At 43.4% G+C, this 17,937-nt stretch overlaps 1 protein-coding gene across 1 annotated transcript in view; it reads left to right on the top strand.

Annotated features, from left to right (window-relative positions):
• Positions 1–17,937, top strand: part of Pappa (pappalysin 1) — a 235,547-nt gene that overhangs the window by 161,338 nt on the left and 56,272 nt on the right. The window contains exons 11-13 of the mRNA XM_021230122.2: positions 7,603–7,716; positions 8,601–8,736; positions 11,429–11,642. Of these exons, the coding sequence (XP_021085781.2) occupies positions 7,603–7,716; positions 8,601–8,736; positions 11,429–11,642 (464 nt within the window). The remainder of the gene's footprint in view (positions 1–7,602; positions 7,717–8,600; positions 8,737–11,428; positions 11,643–17,937) is intronic.

Below are 17,937 nucleotides of genomic sequence, written 5' to 3'. Positions count from 1 at the left end.
TAAGTACTTTCTCAGATGAGACCTCCAGGAATCTCAAGATCTAGGTGACAAACCTCCGCAGCTCAGTGGCAGCATGCAGTTGTAAGCACAGAAATGGGAAGGAAAGAGAACAAAAATCAGAACACACATTGCTAGGATGACTGTGGTAAAACCCGTAACTCCTGCTGTGGCTGTCTTTGCTGGAGAAAGAAACTGAAAGTTAACTGTCAGCCTCCGAGTGTCATAGGTTGACAGGATAGTCACTTGGTACACGGTGAGGTTTTGTTTGCTTGCTTTAGTCAGGCATTCACTTGGAAAAGGTTGGGAATTTAAAGCTTGTCACAGCCAAAGCCCTTGGGGAATAAATTCATGTCCCACTGTCTCCCTGTAAATCGGAAGGGTGAGGGCGGAAAACTGAGCGGTTGAGTCAGTTCTAGGAGGCAGGCCTCTTTCCTTGTAACCCAGGCTCATTCCATCACCTCATTGCACTTTTGAACAGAACCACAAAGGCCTGGTTTGGTCTGCGGAGGCAGCTTCTATTTCCTGAGTGCCAGGAACATGTGGGAGAAATTCTGAGCACAGGTTCTGTGTCTTGGGACTGATAAAGACATTTCCATTCTCTCCATATACCCTCACATAAGTGGTAGGCATAGACAGCTCCTTTGCGAAGCAGCAACTATGGTTAAGAATATAGGCTGAGTTTGAGTCTGGATTTTAATACTGTCCTTACCACAAACTAGTTATGACCTCAGGGAGAAATACAGCGCTTCAGTCTTCTTGTCTACAAAATGGGTACATACACCAATTTCCACCTCTACCTCATGTGATTCGGTCCATACAGAGCATTTTGCTTGTCTGTTTTTTTTTTTTTCTCCTAAGGTAATATCAGACTCACTAGGTAACCCAGACTAGCTCGTGCCCCAGCCTTTTGAGTGGTGAGATTACAGTAATGCGCTATTATGCTCAGATTTACAAAGAGTCTATGAAAACCTTCAAGGGTTAGAATAGGTGACTGTGCATGTCACTCCTGCTGCTGTGGCCTCCTACATACGGCCTTTATTGTTTCCTAGGTTCTAGGGAATAAACTGGGATTTATGTGGCTATAAGATAAAACATCATTCTCAACTTAGAAATCTTCAGACTTTAATGGGATAAGACGAGACTCTGAGTAACTATAATTTAACTGGACCGGTGCCATAACTGAGGTACATGCAAGGAGCTATGTGGACACATAAGGGACAACAATTAGTTGTGGCTGTTTGATGAGCTCTCAGAAGAACCGTGTCATCTGAGCATGGCTTTGAAGTATGTGTCGTGTTTCACAGAATAGGCAAAGCAGGGGCAGGGTGCAAGTCTGGACTCAAAGAGCATGGCAGGGAGCCCATAATGTTTGGGAAAAATGAGTCTCCCAGTGATGAGGAAGTACCACAGTGGACATGGGACTCCTGCATTGTGGGTGAAGAGAAAAATCATGAAACTGCTTTCAAAGGCCTTTATCCTTTGCATCGAGGGAAATCTCCATTCACTGGACACAGGGGAGGCCATAAGTACACGGCTATGTGATTAGTTTTGCTGTTTGATAACGGGAGTAAATATGGAGTGACTGAGGTAGAAATAGTCGTAAGCCATGCCCTTTTCTTTGAATCTAGTTTATGTGCCTCTTACCTGTGGAATTATGTGGTATTTGTCTGTGATACACTTGTTTATCTATTTACTTACTTGTAACTTTTAAATTCTTTTACTCTTTGACAACTTCACACAAATACATAATGATGTTTGATTGCCTCACTTCCCATTTCCCCCTTTCACCTTCCCTGCTCTCCCACTGAACAATACGTTCCCTTTTACTTTATATGTTTGGTTTGTTTCTTGTTGAATGTAGTGAGGGTTGCTTTCATGAGCATCGGTGGGAGGTTATTTACTGGAAAATGGACAACTTGTCAGTGTTGTTCAATTAAAGAAAATGACACCCTTTCCACCAGCATCCATTAATTTCCCATAGTCCTTTAGTGCAGGATAGGGGCCCCCAAGCCTTTACCCCATGCATGATAAAAATGGCACGTCCAATATCTATCATTCAGGAATTGAATTGTGAAAGTAACCACAGCTGTAGTAAGTTGTTGTAAATCCAATGGCCATGTCTTATCCAGAAGTCAGGTTTGTAAGTTGTAAATCCAATGGCCATGTCTTATCCAGAAGTCAGGTTTGTAAGTTGTAAATCCAATGGCCATGTCTTATCCAGAAGTCAGGTTTGTAAGTTGTAAATCCAATGGCCATGTCTTATCCAGAAGTCAGGTTTGTAAGTTGTAAATCCAATGGCCATGTCTTATCCAGAAGTCAGGTTTGTAGCATTGCAACCCAACCTTTTACTTTCATATTCTTGGCATTTACTCTTCTGCAATGTTCCCAGAACCTTGAGAGGGATGGTTAAGATTCCAGTTTAGGGAAGATTCAGTATTCACTTGTTCTCTGTTTTTGACCAGTTTTGAGTCTTCAAATTTAACCACTACCCTCTGGAAAAAGGAAGTTTTTCACAAAAAAGAAGTGTATCACTAATTTAGTGATATAAACATAAATATCTATAAGGCAGTTTGGTACCATTTCCACTTATCAAAATGACAGCTCTAGATTCTCTCCTATGGCCTATGGACCTTAGAAGGTCTCTCTATCCTCTGGCCCTTGAGAGATGCAGCAATGGACATGAATCCCCTCTTGTAGAGTGGGCCTCTAATTCAATGTTGAATGGTTGATTACCCCCATAATTGTCATGCCACTATTGTAACCAGCTTATTTCATAAAGTATAATGTCCCTTGTGGTTCACACTTGTTGAAGGTGACAGGGTTTTCTCCTCTTTTAAAGTGACTAGCATTCCATACATGTATCTACTAACATTGTTTTATCCATCTATTTATAGACATGTAGGTTGTTGCAGCATTTTTCTATTGGTAATAATGTTTGAGAGAACACAGGAGTGAGAAGAACAGAGTAATTGAGTGTCAGAGAAGCCCATCTTTATCTTTCTCTGGAGACATAAAGACTAGAGACTGCAAGTTTGTTTTCTAAAATATCCTTACTGTCTTCCACAACATAGTGAAACAGGCCAAAGAAGACAGCAGGTCTTGTTCACACCAATGTGGCAAGAAAAAAGTGCTTCTGTGGTTATTTCTCTGACATGTCTGGGATGAGAGAACCAGTGACAACCACAATCATTCAAGTTTTCCCTGTAAGATTAAAATATTAGAAGGAAAACAGAGTGGCTTCACTAGATTTCAGAGGTGTGAAAAGTGGATTGAGCAAGGGATCCTGGGAAAGACTGGAAAGGACATGGAGTCAGTCACACTGGAGATATTAGAGGGAAGATAAAGATGAAGGAGAGCAGAGATGCCTAGAGTAGCAGTAGAGGGAGTTTAAGAGTCTAGGAGAATGTGTAATGCACGTGTACCCAACAACATATTCAATAAATAGTCATTGTTCACTGTATCTCTGTGGAGGGAGACTTGCCTTTTTTGAAAGGATAAAAAGAGAACATTCCAATAAATATGCATTCAGTTGTGCTTCTGTGGGGCTCTCTGTTCAGCATTGGTGAACCTGACATGCTGCCGCATCCTTACTTTAGGCTGATAAATAAGGAAATCCAGGCAACTCTCACAAAAGCAGGGTGCTCTTAAAGGTTTGAGTCTCCCTTTCTCTCCACCTCCCCAGGAACATAACTGATTTCAAGATCAACTGAGAGTGTTGGGCAAAGTTCAACTGGATTTGTTTGCTCCTTTCCGATTTGGATTGACTGTCCCTGATTGGGATTACAGGCATCCTAAAACAAACAGATAACTAAATAGGAAAATAAGAGAACAAAATAACAACACTGTGTTCTGCTAAGGACCTGTCTAGTCCTGATAAAGCTGAGGAGATAAGAGGAAATCGTATTTAAGTGATAGGAAGCCTTTGTTCATGTTGGCCAAGTCTCTAACCATGGATTCTTTAGATGCAGAGATAAGACCCCCTGCTCAGAGCTCAGAGTTATGCTCCACCACTCTGTGGGGAGACAGGCAACTAAGAATGCAAGGAGAGTGCATTCCAAAATGATACATGTCGAATCGCTGGCCATTCTTTTAAATGCCATAGATAGTTTATGCAAAGTCTCACACTGTTCTAAGTCGTAACACAGTTTACGGGCAGCTCTGCCCAAGCCTAGTCCCAGTTGTTTTGAGAAAAACAAGCTGAAAAATGTTTTCTAGCCCGCTAAAGTGGCAATGCTTTGTCCCCAGCATCTGTGCCTAATTTGGGACAATGGGATAGGTGTCCTTGGCTTCTTTGTACTTTCTAAAAGTATTCGATAATATTTAAGAAACCAGTATTGCATTCCCAGGTCTCAATGATTCTTGGAGCTAGAGGAGAAGTTTGGCAGTTGATGAGTTTAATACTTGTTGATATTTATAAAACAATGAAGTTGTTTTCTTAAATGATATATTATAAGGTAGTAGATGACTAAAGGTCCTTTTAGTTGATATGAAACTGACATCCAAGCCAATAGCAACAAGAAATTGGGGATCACAGGGAGACATCTTTGTGTCTGTGGTTAATCCAACATTCAAATTCACAGGTTCAACTGAGGCAGGGCCTATTTGTAATTCTGCCTGTGTTTTTCAGCCAACATTCACTAGGAGTAGTTCTTCTTAGACTAAAGCCAACTATGGAATTTTCTGGATGATATTTGATGTTTATTGTGTTGTGTAAGTGGCTTATCTTCCTCTGAGATTTCATGAATTGATGGAGGTAGCAACATGAAGGGAAGCTGAGTGTAGTCTATAAATGACTTTCTGCATTTTCTTTGCAACCTAAATGTGAACTTACTTCAAGAATTTTATTTGCCACTGTCAATTATAATGCCCTGTTTTGTCCGAACATCATTTAGTGTATCACTTTTGTAAACCGAACAGGGACTTGGCATTTTCATTTTAACTTTTTGCTCTTATTCCTTTATATTGTTACTTGATAATCTTATACATGTGTATAATGTATTCTGATTACTCTTAACCCCTGATTCTCTTATCTCTGTCCTGACACTGTCAACCCTCACTACTTCCTAGAAGTCCCTTTTCCATATTCATATCTTCAGTTTTGTGATGCTGAGTTTAGCCAGGGCTAACTGTATGACTATGTACTTGAAGCATCGGAACTATCCATTAGAATTCGGTGGTTTCACCAGCAGATGTGCTAAACTGAAGGCAATGACTATTCTTTTCCCAGAACTTATCAGTAGCCAACAGTTCATCAAAGAGCAGTAAGGGCCAATGAGCTCCTCTTGCATCCGTGATGGATTGTTGACAGGTCCAATGCAGGTATCAAAAGCTGCTGAACATTCACAATTAAAGATGGGATTTTGTAGCTATTCTCTCTGTCTTCTGGCTCTCACATTCTTTCTAGTCCCACTTCTGTGTGCTCCCTGAGTCTTAGGCATTGTATAGTGAAATATCCTATTTAAAGATGAGCAATAGACCAAGACTCGACATTTTCTGAGAACCTCTAGAAGCTACTACAATTCCGATATATTATGAAGAAAGACATTTGAGTTTTAGCGTGCGCATAGGTGGAACTCTTGACATGTTAAAAGGAGACTTTGGTGATGGTCAGAGCAAGAAGGGTCGGCTTTGTCAAAAGAACCCAAGTAGAGTCCACTGGAACCACTGTTCGGAAGCTCATTGTTAAAGGGGTTAATATGAGTAGTTTTACATCTATTTTCTGTGGCTTTGTAAGCTAATATTTTGGGATTGTATTCATTCAGCAATAAACGTCTATGTGATGCTATGCTATCCAGGCTGGCTATGAACGTTTTTCCTAAAGTGGTCTTACTACTTCAGTTTCCTAAGAAGCTATGACTAAAAGTACATACTTCTATGAATAACCTGGAGAAGTTTAGTTTTCTTTTAATTCATAAAAACTACATGATATAACATAAACCAAAGCAGTGATGTTTGTCAAGTATGTGCATCACGTAACAGGCTTGTGTACTACCTGAATTGATAATTGTGTGACTCTTGTCTTGCTTGCTTCTTTCTTCTTTCTAAAAGATAACACACTGTAGAAAAGACTCCACACCATTTTCTCCGTTTCTTTGGTACCAGAGGCAGCTGCCACTCTGAATTCAATGCATGCTTTCTCATGATATGTACAGTCCATACAGACTTCTGGCCACATATAGAAGTTTTTAATGTGAGGCTTTAAGAAATACATTGCAATGAACTTAGTCACTTATGCAGCATTTCTTTTTTTCACTAATTTTTGCTATTGCTCCATGTTGACTTGTCCTAATTCATCACTAGGTCTTCCTTTGTGATTAGTCTGGGCTCACATGAGTCTGATTAATTCATCTTAATATTAATTCTGCAGCATTTCACATTTATACACCATGTCCCCAAGAGATGAATGTAAAGACTAGCTCCAGTTTTGTGGCATCTGTTACGTATATACACTTATGTATTAAAAGTGTGGACATGTTTTATTGTTAATAGTTATTCATTTTACTGTTTTCTTTTTATGTGTGTGGGGCTTAGTCTGATTTGGACTAGATTGCCTTGCTGTCCATTCTCAAGGATGTTAAGATAAAGTCAGCCTTACTTACTTAGACTTTGGTCTGGAGGTGTAAAAGAGCAGGCTTGAGCTCACACGAAAGTCTTGATAAAGGAGACACATCACAGAGCAGCATTAATTCAGGGTAATTTTCTACCAAACATCTGGCCAATCTCAACAGCTCCATTGACCTTTCATCTCCCCACACTGAGTTTTGATCACTGAAGTTGCACACGAGGGTTGCTTGCTCCACACTAGTACGCGATGTCCCCTCTGCACCTTACTTTTATGAGCATTTTGTTCCTTAGTGCGTGGCAAGTAGTTTTTCACTAAACAGCGTGTGAATGAATCAAATCACTCACATGGAATGACAGTTGGATACGCAAGAAACTCCTCTAAATTAAAAAATTCTGCCACTGTATAAGCTCTTCTTGATTCCTGTAACATTGATATTAGCATCATTGAGAGAGGGTGAGATGGAAGGAGAAGGAGGAAGGAGAGGAGAGGAGGGGCATTGTGGAACTGATGGTTCTTGATGGCACAGAAGCCAATGGTCATACTCTTAATACCTCTCTTGACATGGTGAAGCCCTCACCACAATTTACAGGCTCCTTCTACAATACTCTGCATGGCATTGAAGATTCGGTAAGGGCAATCTCTTAGCTTTTCTTTTTGCAGCTTTCCTTGAGCTTTCTGATTGCTAGGTAGTATATAATGACCTAGGAATTCTGTCCGTTTTCTTCTGAGTCTTTCCTTCTATTTCTTCTGCCCGCATTGCCTTCTAGACCCAGCCAGATTCAATGTGAACTCCTCGGGATTTGTTCTCATGAGAATGTCCCTGTCACTTTGCCACCAAAATATGTCTTCTATCCTATCCTTTCCAGCATTGGGAACTCCTTCAATAGTAGACTGTGTTCCTGGAATAGATTTAGTCTACTCAGCCCTATTTTGTCTTCCATTACCAACCATGCAGAGGGATGGTGAAGAAGGTTCATTAACTTTAATGGAGTTCTCAGGACTCTTGAAATATTATCTTTTCCTCCATCTTTTGCCAGGTGTGTCGAACCAAGGTGATAGATCTCAGTGAAGGCATTTCCCAGCATGCTTGGTACCCTTGTACCATTAATTACCCATACTACCAACTGCCTCAGACCACATTCTGGCTCCAGGTAAGCCCCTATCTTGAGAGCCATGATGTGTAGGTCTGGCCTCAAGGAAGTAGTGACCACTTTTACTTGAGATGCTCTTTCCACCCTCCAAGACTTTCCATTGCAAGGAGAGGAAACAAACCTACTCACGGGATGCTTCCTAAAACCAAATGCCGCAATTGCTCATGCAACCCCCTATCCAATGCTTATATTGCAAAGAATTTGAAATCTGCTTATTATTTATCATTCAAAGCTTACAAAATAATCTCGTCCTCCATGGAGCCTATACTGATCCACAGAAAGAAGTGAACACTTGCTTCTTTGTAACTGTATATGCTTGGTCACCCGCTGGACGGCAGCCTTCATGTGGCGTTTCATATCTATGTGTGGCTTCGTCTTCTTGTCTACAGACTGTGGATTGCATCCATTTTTATTTATGTGTCACTGACATGCTGTAAGCTCCATGGTTCACAGAAGTTCTTGGATCATGCCTTATTTGGCTTTATCATGTTGGAACCTACTAGAGAGGACAATGTGGCCAAGTGATGGGTAATAAACCTACAATGCATTTTGTGTGCATGTGTAGTTTCACTATGTACTATCCCTGTGCTAGACACTATATTCCCTTTGTCTTATTCGAACTTCACAGTGACCCTGTGAGCTATGGTCTTTAATCAGCTATTTGGACATGAAGGAACTTCGGTTCAGAATGTTCCAGACATCCAGAACCATCAGACAAAAAGGCAGGAGCAGAGCCAAGTCAGAAGCGATGCTTCTTATTCCTTCCCAATTGAGGGAGCAGACTGAAATAGAGCAAGATTCCCCTCTGGTCCACTTTAGCGTGATTGCTTCCCTACTATGTGGCTGAGTAAATGAATGACTCTCCTATGTGTTCTCTATTTCAGACATATTTCTCTCAGCCAATGGTTGCTGCAGCTGTTATTATCCACCTGGTGACTGATGGGACATACTATGGGGACCAAAAGCAAGAGACCATCAGTGTGCAGCTACTTGATACCAAAGAGCAAAGCCATGATCTAGGCAAGGATGTTCTTCTGTGCTTGGTCCACCCTTGGTACCCATTTCCATGTGTGGATGGTTGCCTTCCCCCTTTTACAAAGGATCTCATCCTTCCCCTTTTCTTTCTCTTGCCTCTTCTCTACTTGGAGTCCTGGTTGCCTTAATCAACATGTGGTAGTGTATCCAGAGAAACCCAAATTTGGCAAATACGAGGAAACAGTTTCAGTGGCAAAAAGTCGACCTTCATCAGCTCCTTTTGTTACATACCTTTAAACCTAGGAATCCTCAAAGAACTCTGGGAAGGTCATTTCCCCCCAACTATGTCAACATCTGAGACCTATTGCACTGGGAGATCACACAACGCTCAATAACAGCACTGTGCAAAGCCAGGTTTTAGTATAACCCTCTCTGCCAGATGGTTCAGAAAATATCAAGAGTGGTTGTGTATTTGGCACATTTTCCAGGGGACATCCATGTGGGAACAGATAGATATTAGAGAGCTTTATCTGGTTGAGGACTGGAGAAGCAATTGGAGGATATGAGTGCTAACTCGAGCTGTGGGGGTCTCTACAAACACCAGGGCTGGCAGAGAAATGATTCATGCATGCAAGAAGGAAACCCAATGTTTGTTCAAATTTCCAATGTCTGACACCAGGCAGTTCATTGTAGGGATATTTAAGTACATTACAATTTGGGGGGAAAAAACGTTTCCTGGTGTAACAAAATCACCAGTGCAAGAAGAGGCATTGAACTTCTTCTCAAAGTAAATATTACTTCTTCCATGAAGATGGGATCTAGAGATAGGCTACATCTTGCAAGCCAAGGGGAGGATCTGGTGTGGTTTCAGTCATACAGATAGCACAGAGGTCATTTAGATTATTAGTCACCTCTGGTCCTGCTTGTGGGAGCCTGGGGGAGCACTACAGATAGCACAGGGATTACCTAGTCCATTAGCTACCTTCATTCCACCCTTTCCAGGTGGAAAAAAAGGTTGTGAATCTTTTTCTTTGAAAATATAACACTGTGTGTTTAAATAATCCTGGCTCCCCTAGTGCTATCTGGGAGCTCAAGAACATTTACACTCCCAAAACTGGATCACCTGAGCACACTCATTAGTGTCCTGATAGGAGTACAGAGCTGACCTCACAGTTTGAGCCCCATATTTACTCTTAACTCAGTTTGAAAATGTGAACCATTTTATTGACATCACAACATCCCACTCAAAGCCCAGTATTCTTGGATTGCATTGATAGATGTGCCATATGGTTAGAGTGGATATTTCTTGTCACTACTGTGACCACCTCCAGTGTCATAGTGGCACTAGTCACTTCCTATTCTCACTGAGAACATTGTTACATACTCTTGATTTTTAGGTCATCCATTGCAAGTGTTTGGCATTCCGGAGTAGCCCTGGAGCTGGTACTTCGAAGCTGTGTGCACATCGTTTTGTAGGAGATCCCATTTCGAAACTCTTAAGAACGCAGACAAAGGCTCACTTTAGGGTCAAATGAAAGCTAAAGAAGCAAAGAGATCTTTGTTGTTGTTGTGTTTACGTGTTTATTTATTTAGTAGTGCTAAAGGCAAAAGAGAAACATACTAAGAAGAAAGAGAAAGAAAATCCCTCAGGAGTTCTCTGGATTCCTGGGAAACTTCCTGAAGTTGGAAGCAAATATTTTCATAGTTATCCTGGCACTGCAAAGGGTGAGGAGCAGAGAGGGGAAATGTCAAGCTCTCCAGAAGCTCCTTGGATCCCATTGCTGTTATCTGAGGCTTCGATGTCTCCCCACCAGATCGTCCTGTTCTCTGTCTCCTAAATACTAAGCAGAGGATTAATAGCACTTAGTGAGAGCATAAAAACGGAGAAAGGACACCTGATGGCCTCAGGACTTCCTCCTCCCACAAGGAGACCTTTCCCATGTGCCAGCACATGGCCAAGATCGCACCACTTTTATGTGTAGAAATAAAGGTTTAAGAACTTGGTAGAATTCCACCTGCAGCAAGCAGCTGAACACCGAAGCCTACTTCTGTCCTAGCAACTCCATTCCAGCTGCCCAGTCTACTCCTTACTCTGTGCAATCCATTTGTCTTTTATCTCTGTGTTTTCCTAAACCTGGGGAAAGGGTCAACGAAACATGAAGGATTGGTCTAAGACAAATTTGGATCCTACTTGTTCTTGGTGCTACAACTGTTTTGTCCTTGTCTGTGCATTGCAGTTTCCATCTTTATAGACTAGGCTGAGGTCCTTATTAGCCAGGATCCTCACAGTCCTACAGATGAGCCACGGCAGTGAGCTTTTTACTCTGCGAAGGGCTTGCTGTTCAAATATTATTTCTCCCACCTTTATGACATCCCAGGCAGGCAGCATGAACATGGAAGGCTCAAACTTTCAAGTCCTGAAGCAATGTGGGAGGGAGGGAGAGCCATGGATGCTTGGCTGAGGGTGGCCGTTTTCGGGGAGGGAAAGAGACTGTGGGCATTAGGTGAAGGAAAGCTTAGGGGCCAGGGAGGCAGAGGGATTGGAAAGATTTGGAAGCAAGAAAAAAGGCAGACAAAGAAACTTTCAATCAAACTCAAAATCCTCACTGGCCGCCCAATGGTGCTTTTGTGGCGTGACATGAAAGGGTCTGGGGGCTTCGGGAAGGGCCCATTGGGGAGGGCGTGACTGGCCTTGAGTAATGAGCCTGGCCCCTCGGCCCTCTGTCTCCCCTGACAGGCCTCCATGTCTTGAGCTGCAGGAACAATCCCCTGATTATCCCTGTGGTCCATGACCTCAGCCAACCCTTCTACCACAGCCAAGCAGTACGTGTGAGCTTCAGTTCTCCCCTGGTCGCCATCTCGGGGGTGGCCCTCCGCTCCTTCGACAACTTTGACCCCGTCACCCTGAGCAGCTGCCAGAGAGGAGAGACCTACAGCCCTGCTGAGCAGAGGTAAGGCGACCAGAGCCTCCCTACCCTCATCATATGTAGTAAGTGGAGACAGTCTGAACAGCCACTGCTGCTGTTGTTAAAATCTGTGTTTCTCAGCATTCTCACTTCCCTGACCTCTGGTCTGCTTGGCCTTCAAGGCTGAGAGGCTCAGAAGTCCCTGAATTTCGGGGTGCAATAGAAAGCAGAATATGAGGTCTCTTGTGGAAAGGAGCTGGTCTGCAGCTGCTGAGTTGGCAACAGGTTACAAGGTGACTTAGAAATACCAGTTTTCTTCACTAGACTGCAATATCTCCATGCAAAGACAGGTCAGTTAGATCATCTCTTGATTTTCAATATTGTACTTTGATGGCGGAGACAGGGCAGGTGACATAATCCTCCCCTATTGAGGATGGTGTGACTACTGTGTGCTTCGTTCCAAAGCACCGTGAATTCTAATAATGAGTGACACCCCCATTCCCTTCTGCAGACTCAGCCCCTGAGATCCCCCAGTACTGGAGGAGCGTGTGCCTTTGATCTCTTAAGGCCTGCCAATCAGTTCTTGCTGTGGAAGGACAGCATTTCTTTGAAAGGATGAGTTTGGGGGAAACTCTTAACGTGGGGGTAAAACTCCTCTTACTACTGCTTCTGTGATGAATGTCCTTACATGTGTCACTTCCCTCTTCTGAGTCTCAGTTTCTGATTTAGGCACAAGGAGATAGTGATATCTACCCATCAGCGTGGTTGTGAGGGGGTGACTGTTATACAGTAGATGAAGATGATCTTGCAAGCTGTTCATTGTGCAAAATGTATCACTGAGGACTCTAACTGTCACTTTCCAACTATGATGGTGGTGGTGCCTCTGTGCAGAGAGATCTGTGTATTGCTCTTGAAAACCAGAAGCAGAAGAAACCTCAGAAACAATCTAAGGCAATCAACAGATCCAAACTTAGTGTTACCATCTAGGATTCTGGGGCCTTGAAAAGGGAAATGGTCCAGCATTGCTAACTGTATCTCAAACTCATTTAATAAACTCCAGGGGGAGAACTGGTATGTTGGTGGGCTCTGCAGAGTGAAGCCCTCTCTCTATGTGGCCGTTCAGTCCTGCCCTGTACACCTGGGGGCAGGGAGAGGGAAGAGGAATGGTAATGGGAGGCGGACATTAGCCTTTCCCACGCCCCTGCTCCCACAGAGGACAAAAAAGGTGGTTGCAAAATCCACATTGTTTTGCACCCACAGTCCCCAGCTTCTGTTGTGCAAAGTGTTTCGCAATCATGGCGATGGAAGAGCTCCTTAAATATCCCTCATTGTCATATTTCATTCTAACAGCGCTGCTTTATCCTCAGTTCTCCAGGCGCTATAAAAATAAGTTAATTCTCTGAACCCAGGGAAACAATGTCGTTGGAAAATGCAAACACATCAGATCTTTTCCACAATGAGTTCCTGTCCTCAGCCAGTTATCTGTACCATCCACAAACTGACCAAAGCCAGTACTGACTTCTCAGAGCTCTTAATTAATGATGTCTGTGCACTAAGGAAACAGTGTTTATGCTCTGAAGCGAATCAATCGATATATGATTGTACAATTCTTCAGTGGTAGAGGAACAGAGATTTAGGACAAAACATTATCCTGTGTAGTTCTTGTGGCTGTAGACTGTAGTCACTCCCCTTCTCTGAGCCTCTGTTTCTCTTTAAGAGATGCTAATGAGTAGCATTTATCTGGGGATCATTCCAGGTTTCACAGCCTGGGATTCCAAAAGCTAGGCAAGGTAAGAAGGGACAGGAAGGGACAAGCTTCTGTAGTGTTATCTTACTTGATTCTCACACCTGTTTGGGGATGACCTCAGAGAAATAGCTGGGGAATCTAGGACAAGAAGGCAGAGATTGGGGAACCCTGCAGTTTGGCCTTGAAAGGGGAAATGTGAAGGGGAAAAGTGGCGGCTTCAGGACTTGGCCTCTGTGAGCATCCTCTGGGTAAAAGGATGCAGAAGCAGCCATGAAGGCTTTGGCTGGCTGGGCTCTGCACTTGGACCAGGCCGCGCAGAGGGCTGAAGCTACAAAGCTGCAGGATCCTTCTGAATGCCCCAGTGGGGAAAGGACAGCAGCTGTTCCTGGGGAGCTGCAGAGGCATTGACAAAAACAGGCAGGAATCTGCAATCATGCAAATGTAGTAAAACAAGCCAGAAGGCAAGAAAAAGAAAAATAAGCAACACTGTGTACAAAGGCCTGGGATGGGGTTCTCCATTCTTAAAATCGGCAAATCAGAGAGGTCGATGCCATTTGCTGTGCACAGCAGAGACTTCCGATGGCTGCAGTTGGACCTTTCCACTTTACTCTCGGCTGTTTTTCTGGCCCTAAAAGTCACTTTCCCCTCCCATCCAGACACTTTTCTCTCCTCTGTCCACCTCTTGCTCTTTTCCTTTCCAGTTTTTTCTCCAGAGAGTTCCGTGAGATCCAGCAAGCTGTTTTGGGAAAAGCACTGCTAACAGCAAAATCAGTGTAGATGGTGTGCTCTGACCTAGATTTGAGGTCCTAGCACCTGGGCAGTACTGGGAAAGGGAGCAGATTTCAAGTAAGATACTCAGTTGTGGAATCCAGTCACTCTCAACTTCCTACCTATCTGGAGAATGAGGCACAGGTGGGCGATCACGGGGGTGGGGGGGGTGGGGAGAGGGTAGTGAGAGGTTAAAGGAGAAAGAGTTCAGACATGACAAGAGGCTCCGGTGTCTGCTGTCTCTTATAGTCCGCCTCTTCCTTTTCCTCTCTCCTCGTATGCCTATTCATCCATCCATCCATCCATCCATCCATCCATCCATCCATCTGTGCACCAACCAGACAGCCATTCACCCATCCATAAAATCTGTTGTTCTTAATCAAAATCAAACAACTTATTATAAATTTCAGTAGGCTAACTATTTAAACCACAAAGTTAAATTCACTCTCCCTTTTCTCCTTCTTCTGTCTTTCCTGCCCCTCCCTCCTACAGTCTTCTCATCTCTTTTATTTTCCAATTCTCTTTCTTTACCTCAAACTTTCCCCCTTTCTACATGCTAGCATTTCGATAGAGGCGATGCTGACATCTATCTTTTAGAATTCTGTTTGCTAGAGTCAAGTTCTTCTTGTGGTTTGGAGGAACTTTTTTCAGTTGGGAAGAAGAGGATTCAGACTGGAGGCAATTGCTACTGGAGTCTACACTTCCAGGACTCCAAGTGTGGAATACTCCATGAAGTAACTCTGCAGAAACTCACACATAACATGTGAAGCTCAGATTGAAGTGACTCAGGGACATGTGGAACTATTTCAATAAATCAGAAGGACTGAAAGTCACAGGCCTTTGTCTCCTAGGTAATCTGAGAGTAAAGAAAAGAATTACTGCTTCCATAGCCAGACACCGTCCAGAGGGAGCCCACCAGCTCACCTCGACTTTCAGGAGTTTGTCTCTTCACTGTGGGCCACTGCGTTCTACCTCTCACTCCTTAAAATCTGATCTCCATACCCTACCACCATCAAGTGTTGTATAAAAATGGTTTACTATCACTTTTTTTTTTTTTACCTCATTTCTGGGCAGCAAAATAGGGTTCTATCAGGCTAGCTTTTCTCTGTCTCTCTTCCAAATGACCTGAAGAGCTGGTGCCCAGGTTTTCCTTTCATTATTCACCTTTGATGGTTGTGGCCATTTGTTGTTGTTGGGACTGCCATTTTTGGCATAATTGCAGTTAAGCAGTAGGCCACAGGAGTTAAGGCAGGAGTTAAAGGGCAGAGCCAGAAGGGAAGTCTTTTCCAGCCCTTTAAGACTGGCTTTCTCCTGGCTGGTGGAGTTGCCCAGGGGCCAGTCATTAGGTGTGGGATGCTCATTTCAGATATCAACGGGGGTGAGGGGAAGCTAAAGGATTGGTATAGGGTCACAAACGGTTTTGCCTTCATGAAGCTCTTGAAGGTGTGAGAAAAGAGACACAGGCATGTGGGCACATGTACAACAAGAAAAGAAAAATCTCACCTTTGCCTCAGTATGAGAACTTGGTACATTTCCTCTTTTTCAGCCGTTCAACCAGCCGTATCCTTCCCTTTTTTATTCACTGTCCATCACTAGTACTGGGTTCTGTTTCCCCATCTCCCTCCCTTGGATCAGAGCCTTTTGTTTTGTTTTCTTTGGTTTTGTATTTCAGAAATGAATGACAGTTGCATGGAGAACGGGAATATGTGGGAGGTTCAGTTATCATTCTTGGGCAGTGTGTGCATATAACTTTAGTAGACACTGGGGTAGCATTGGAAAGAACAAGGGTTTAGGGAGCATAGAGGCTGATGTCCAGTGGAATTCTGTCCAGGCTGAAGTGCCTTTGGGCAACCATTTTCAAATCCCCATTCTCAAATGGGAATAATGTCATTACCTGGAGGAGTCCCTTTGGAATTGCTGAGAAGGTGTTATAGTGAAATTCAGTGGCTATTTGCAAATCTACAAGCCAGGTGCAGACAGATGTGCTGAGAAAAAAAGAGAAAAGGATCTTTACTTCCAACCTGCATTCTTAGAAGACACTGATCCTAAGACTTGCTCCATAATAAAAAGGAGATTAGCATTTGGAAAATGACCTCCCCTTTTGGCCATTCTGGACATCATCAAAGTACATCAGAAAATTGGATTCCTTGAGAAGTTTTGGAATAGTAGTTCTCAACCTGTTGGTTGAGACCCTTTAGGGGTTAACTCCTCAAAATCCGCTACTCTATTGATCTTTGTATAATTTGAGTAGTTGAGAGGATAAGTCTCCAGGTCACCTACACGCCCCCCCCGCCAGAAGCAAAATGCTGCTGAGGATTTCAAAACTGAAACCATGAAGGTTTGGATTGTTCTTCTGAAACTGCTTCAGCCCAAACATTTCATTTTCCTTAGATTAAAAACAGGAAGACAAATGCTAGGCATAGCAGCACATGCCTTTAATCCCAGCAGCAGGAGGTGGATCTCTGCGAGTTTGAGGCCAGCCTGGTCTATATAGTGAGATCAAGGACAGTCAGAGCTACAGAGGGGGACCCTGTTTTGTATGCCACCATCCCCTCCCCCACCAAAAATCCAAAAAACAAGAAAACCCAAGGCTTTGGGTTCTGGATGAAAATCTATCCAACTGAACACACTGTAGGCTTTAGGGGGGACATAGAGAAAGCTTTTGCCCAGTAGGTTTTGCTGACAAAAAAAAATATTGCTGACAAAAATATACTGTGAATTTTTTTAAATTTTTACTTTTAAAGCACTATTATTTTACAGACCAATTCCAGTTCCCTCTCCCTCCTACCCTCCCACTCCCTCAAATCATCTCCCCATACAACCTGCATCCACTCCTCAGAGAGGATGAGGCCTCCCATCGGGAGTCATCAAAGTCTGACCTGTCATTTGGGGTAGGACTAAGGCCCTCTTCCATGTGTCTAGGCTGGGCCAGGTATCTCTCCATAGGAAATGGGTTCCAAAAAGCCAGTTACCACACCAGGGGCAAATACTGGCTCCCATCACAATGGCTTCATAAACAGCCCAATCCCCCCACTGTCACCCACATTCAGGGGCCTAGTTTGGTCCTATGCAGGTTCCCCAGCTGTCAGTTTAGAGTCAGTGAGCTCCCGTTTGCTCAGGTCAGCTGCTTCTGTGGGTTTCCCCACCATGATCTTGACCCCTTTCCTATATTATCGCTCCTCCTTCTACAACCAGATCCCAGGAGTTTGGTTCAGGTCTTAGCTGTGGATCTCGGCATCTGTCTCCATCAGTTACTGGATGAAGGCTCTAGGATGGCAATTAAGGTAGTCATCAATCTCATTATAGGGGAAGGGCATTTAAAGCAGTCTCTCCACTATTGCTTAGATTCTTAGTTGGAGTCCTCCTTGTGGATTCCTAGGTATTTTCCTAGTGCCATGTTTCTTGTTAACGCCTTAATGTCTCCCTCTATCAAGGTATCTCTTTCCTTGCTCTCCCTCTCTGTCCTTCCCCCAACTCAACCTTTCAAATTCCTCATGTTCTCCTCCCCCTCACCTTCTCCCCTCCGGTCCCCCTCCCCTCTTCCAATTTACTCAGGAGAGAACTGTGAAAGTTTTACAAACCATGGAAAGGTGCTACCACCAGTTGTTTCTCTCCATGTAGACAACATCTGGGTGCAAGCCATTTTCATTCCTAATTCCAGGATAAAACAGGCATTGTCTCCATCCAAAACAGTGTTCTAGTCCACACCCATAGGGTAAAATCAGCCATGAAGATCTTCACATCTCACAGAGGGGTGGAAATTTCAATGGGTAACTTATTCTTGCCAGGCTTCAATCTGTAAAGTGAATAACACTTAGCTCTTAG

This window comes from Mesocricetus auratus, unplaced genomic scaffold, assembly GCF_017639785.1.
Source record: "Mesocricetus auratus isolate SY011 unplaced genomic scaffold, BCM_Maur_2.0 Super-Scaffold_100014, whole genome shotgun sequence".
Classification (NCBI taxonomy): Eukaryota; Metazoa; Chordata; class Mammalia; order Rodentia; family Cricetidae; genus Mesocricetus; species Mesocricetus auratus.
Note: the sequence above shows the minus strand (reverse complement) of the source record. Positions and strands in the feature narration are given on the sequence as shown.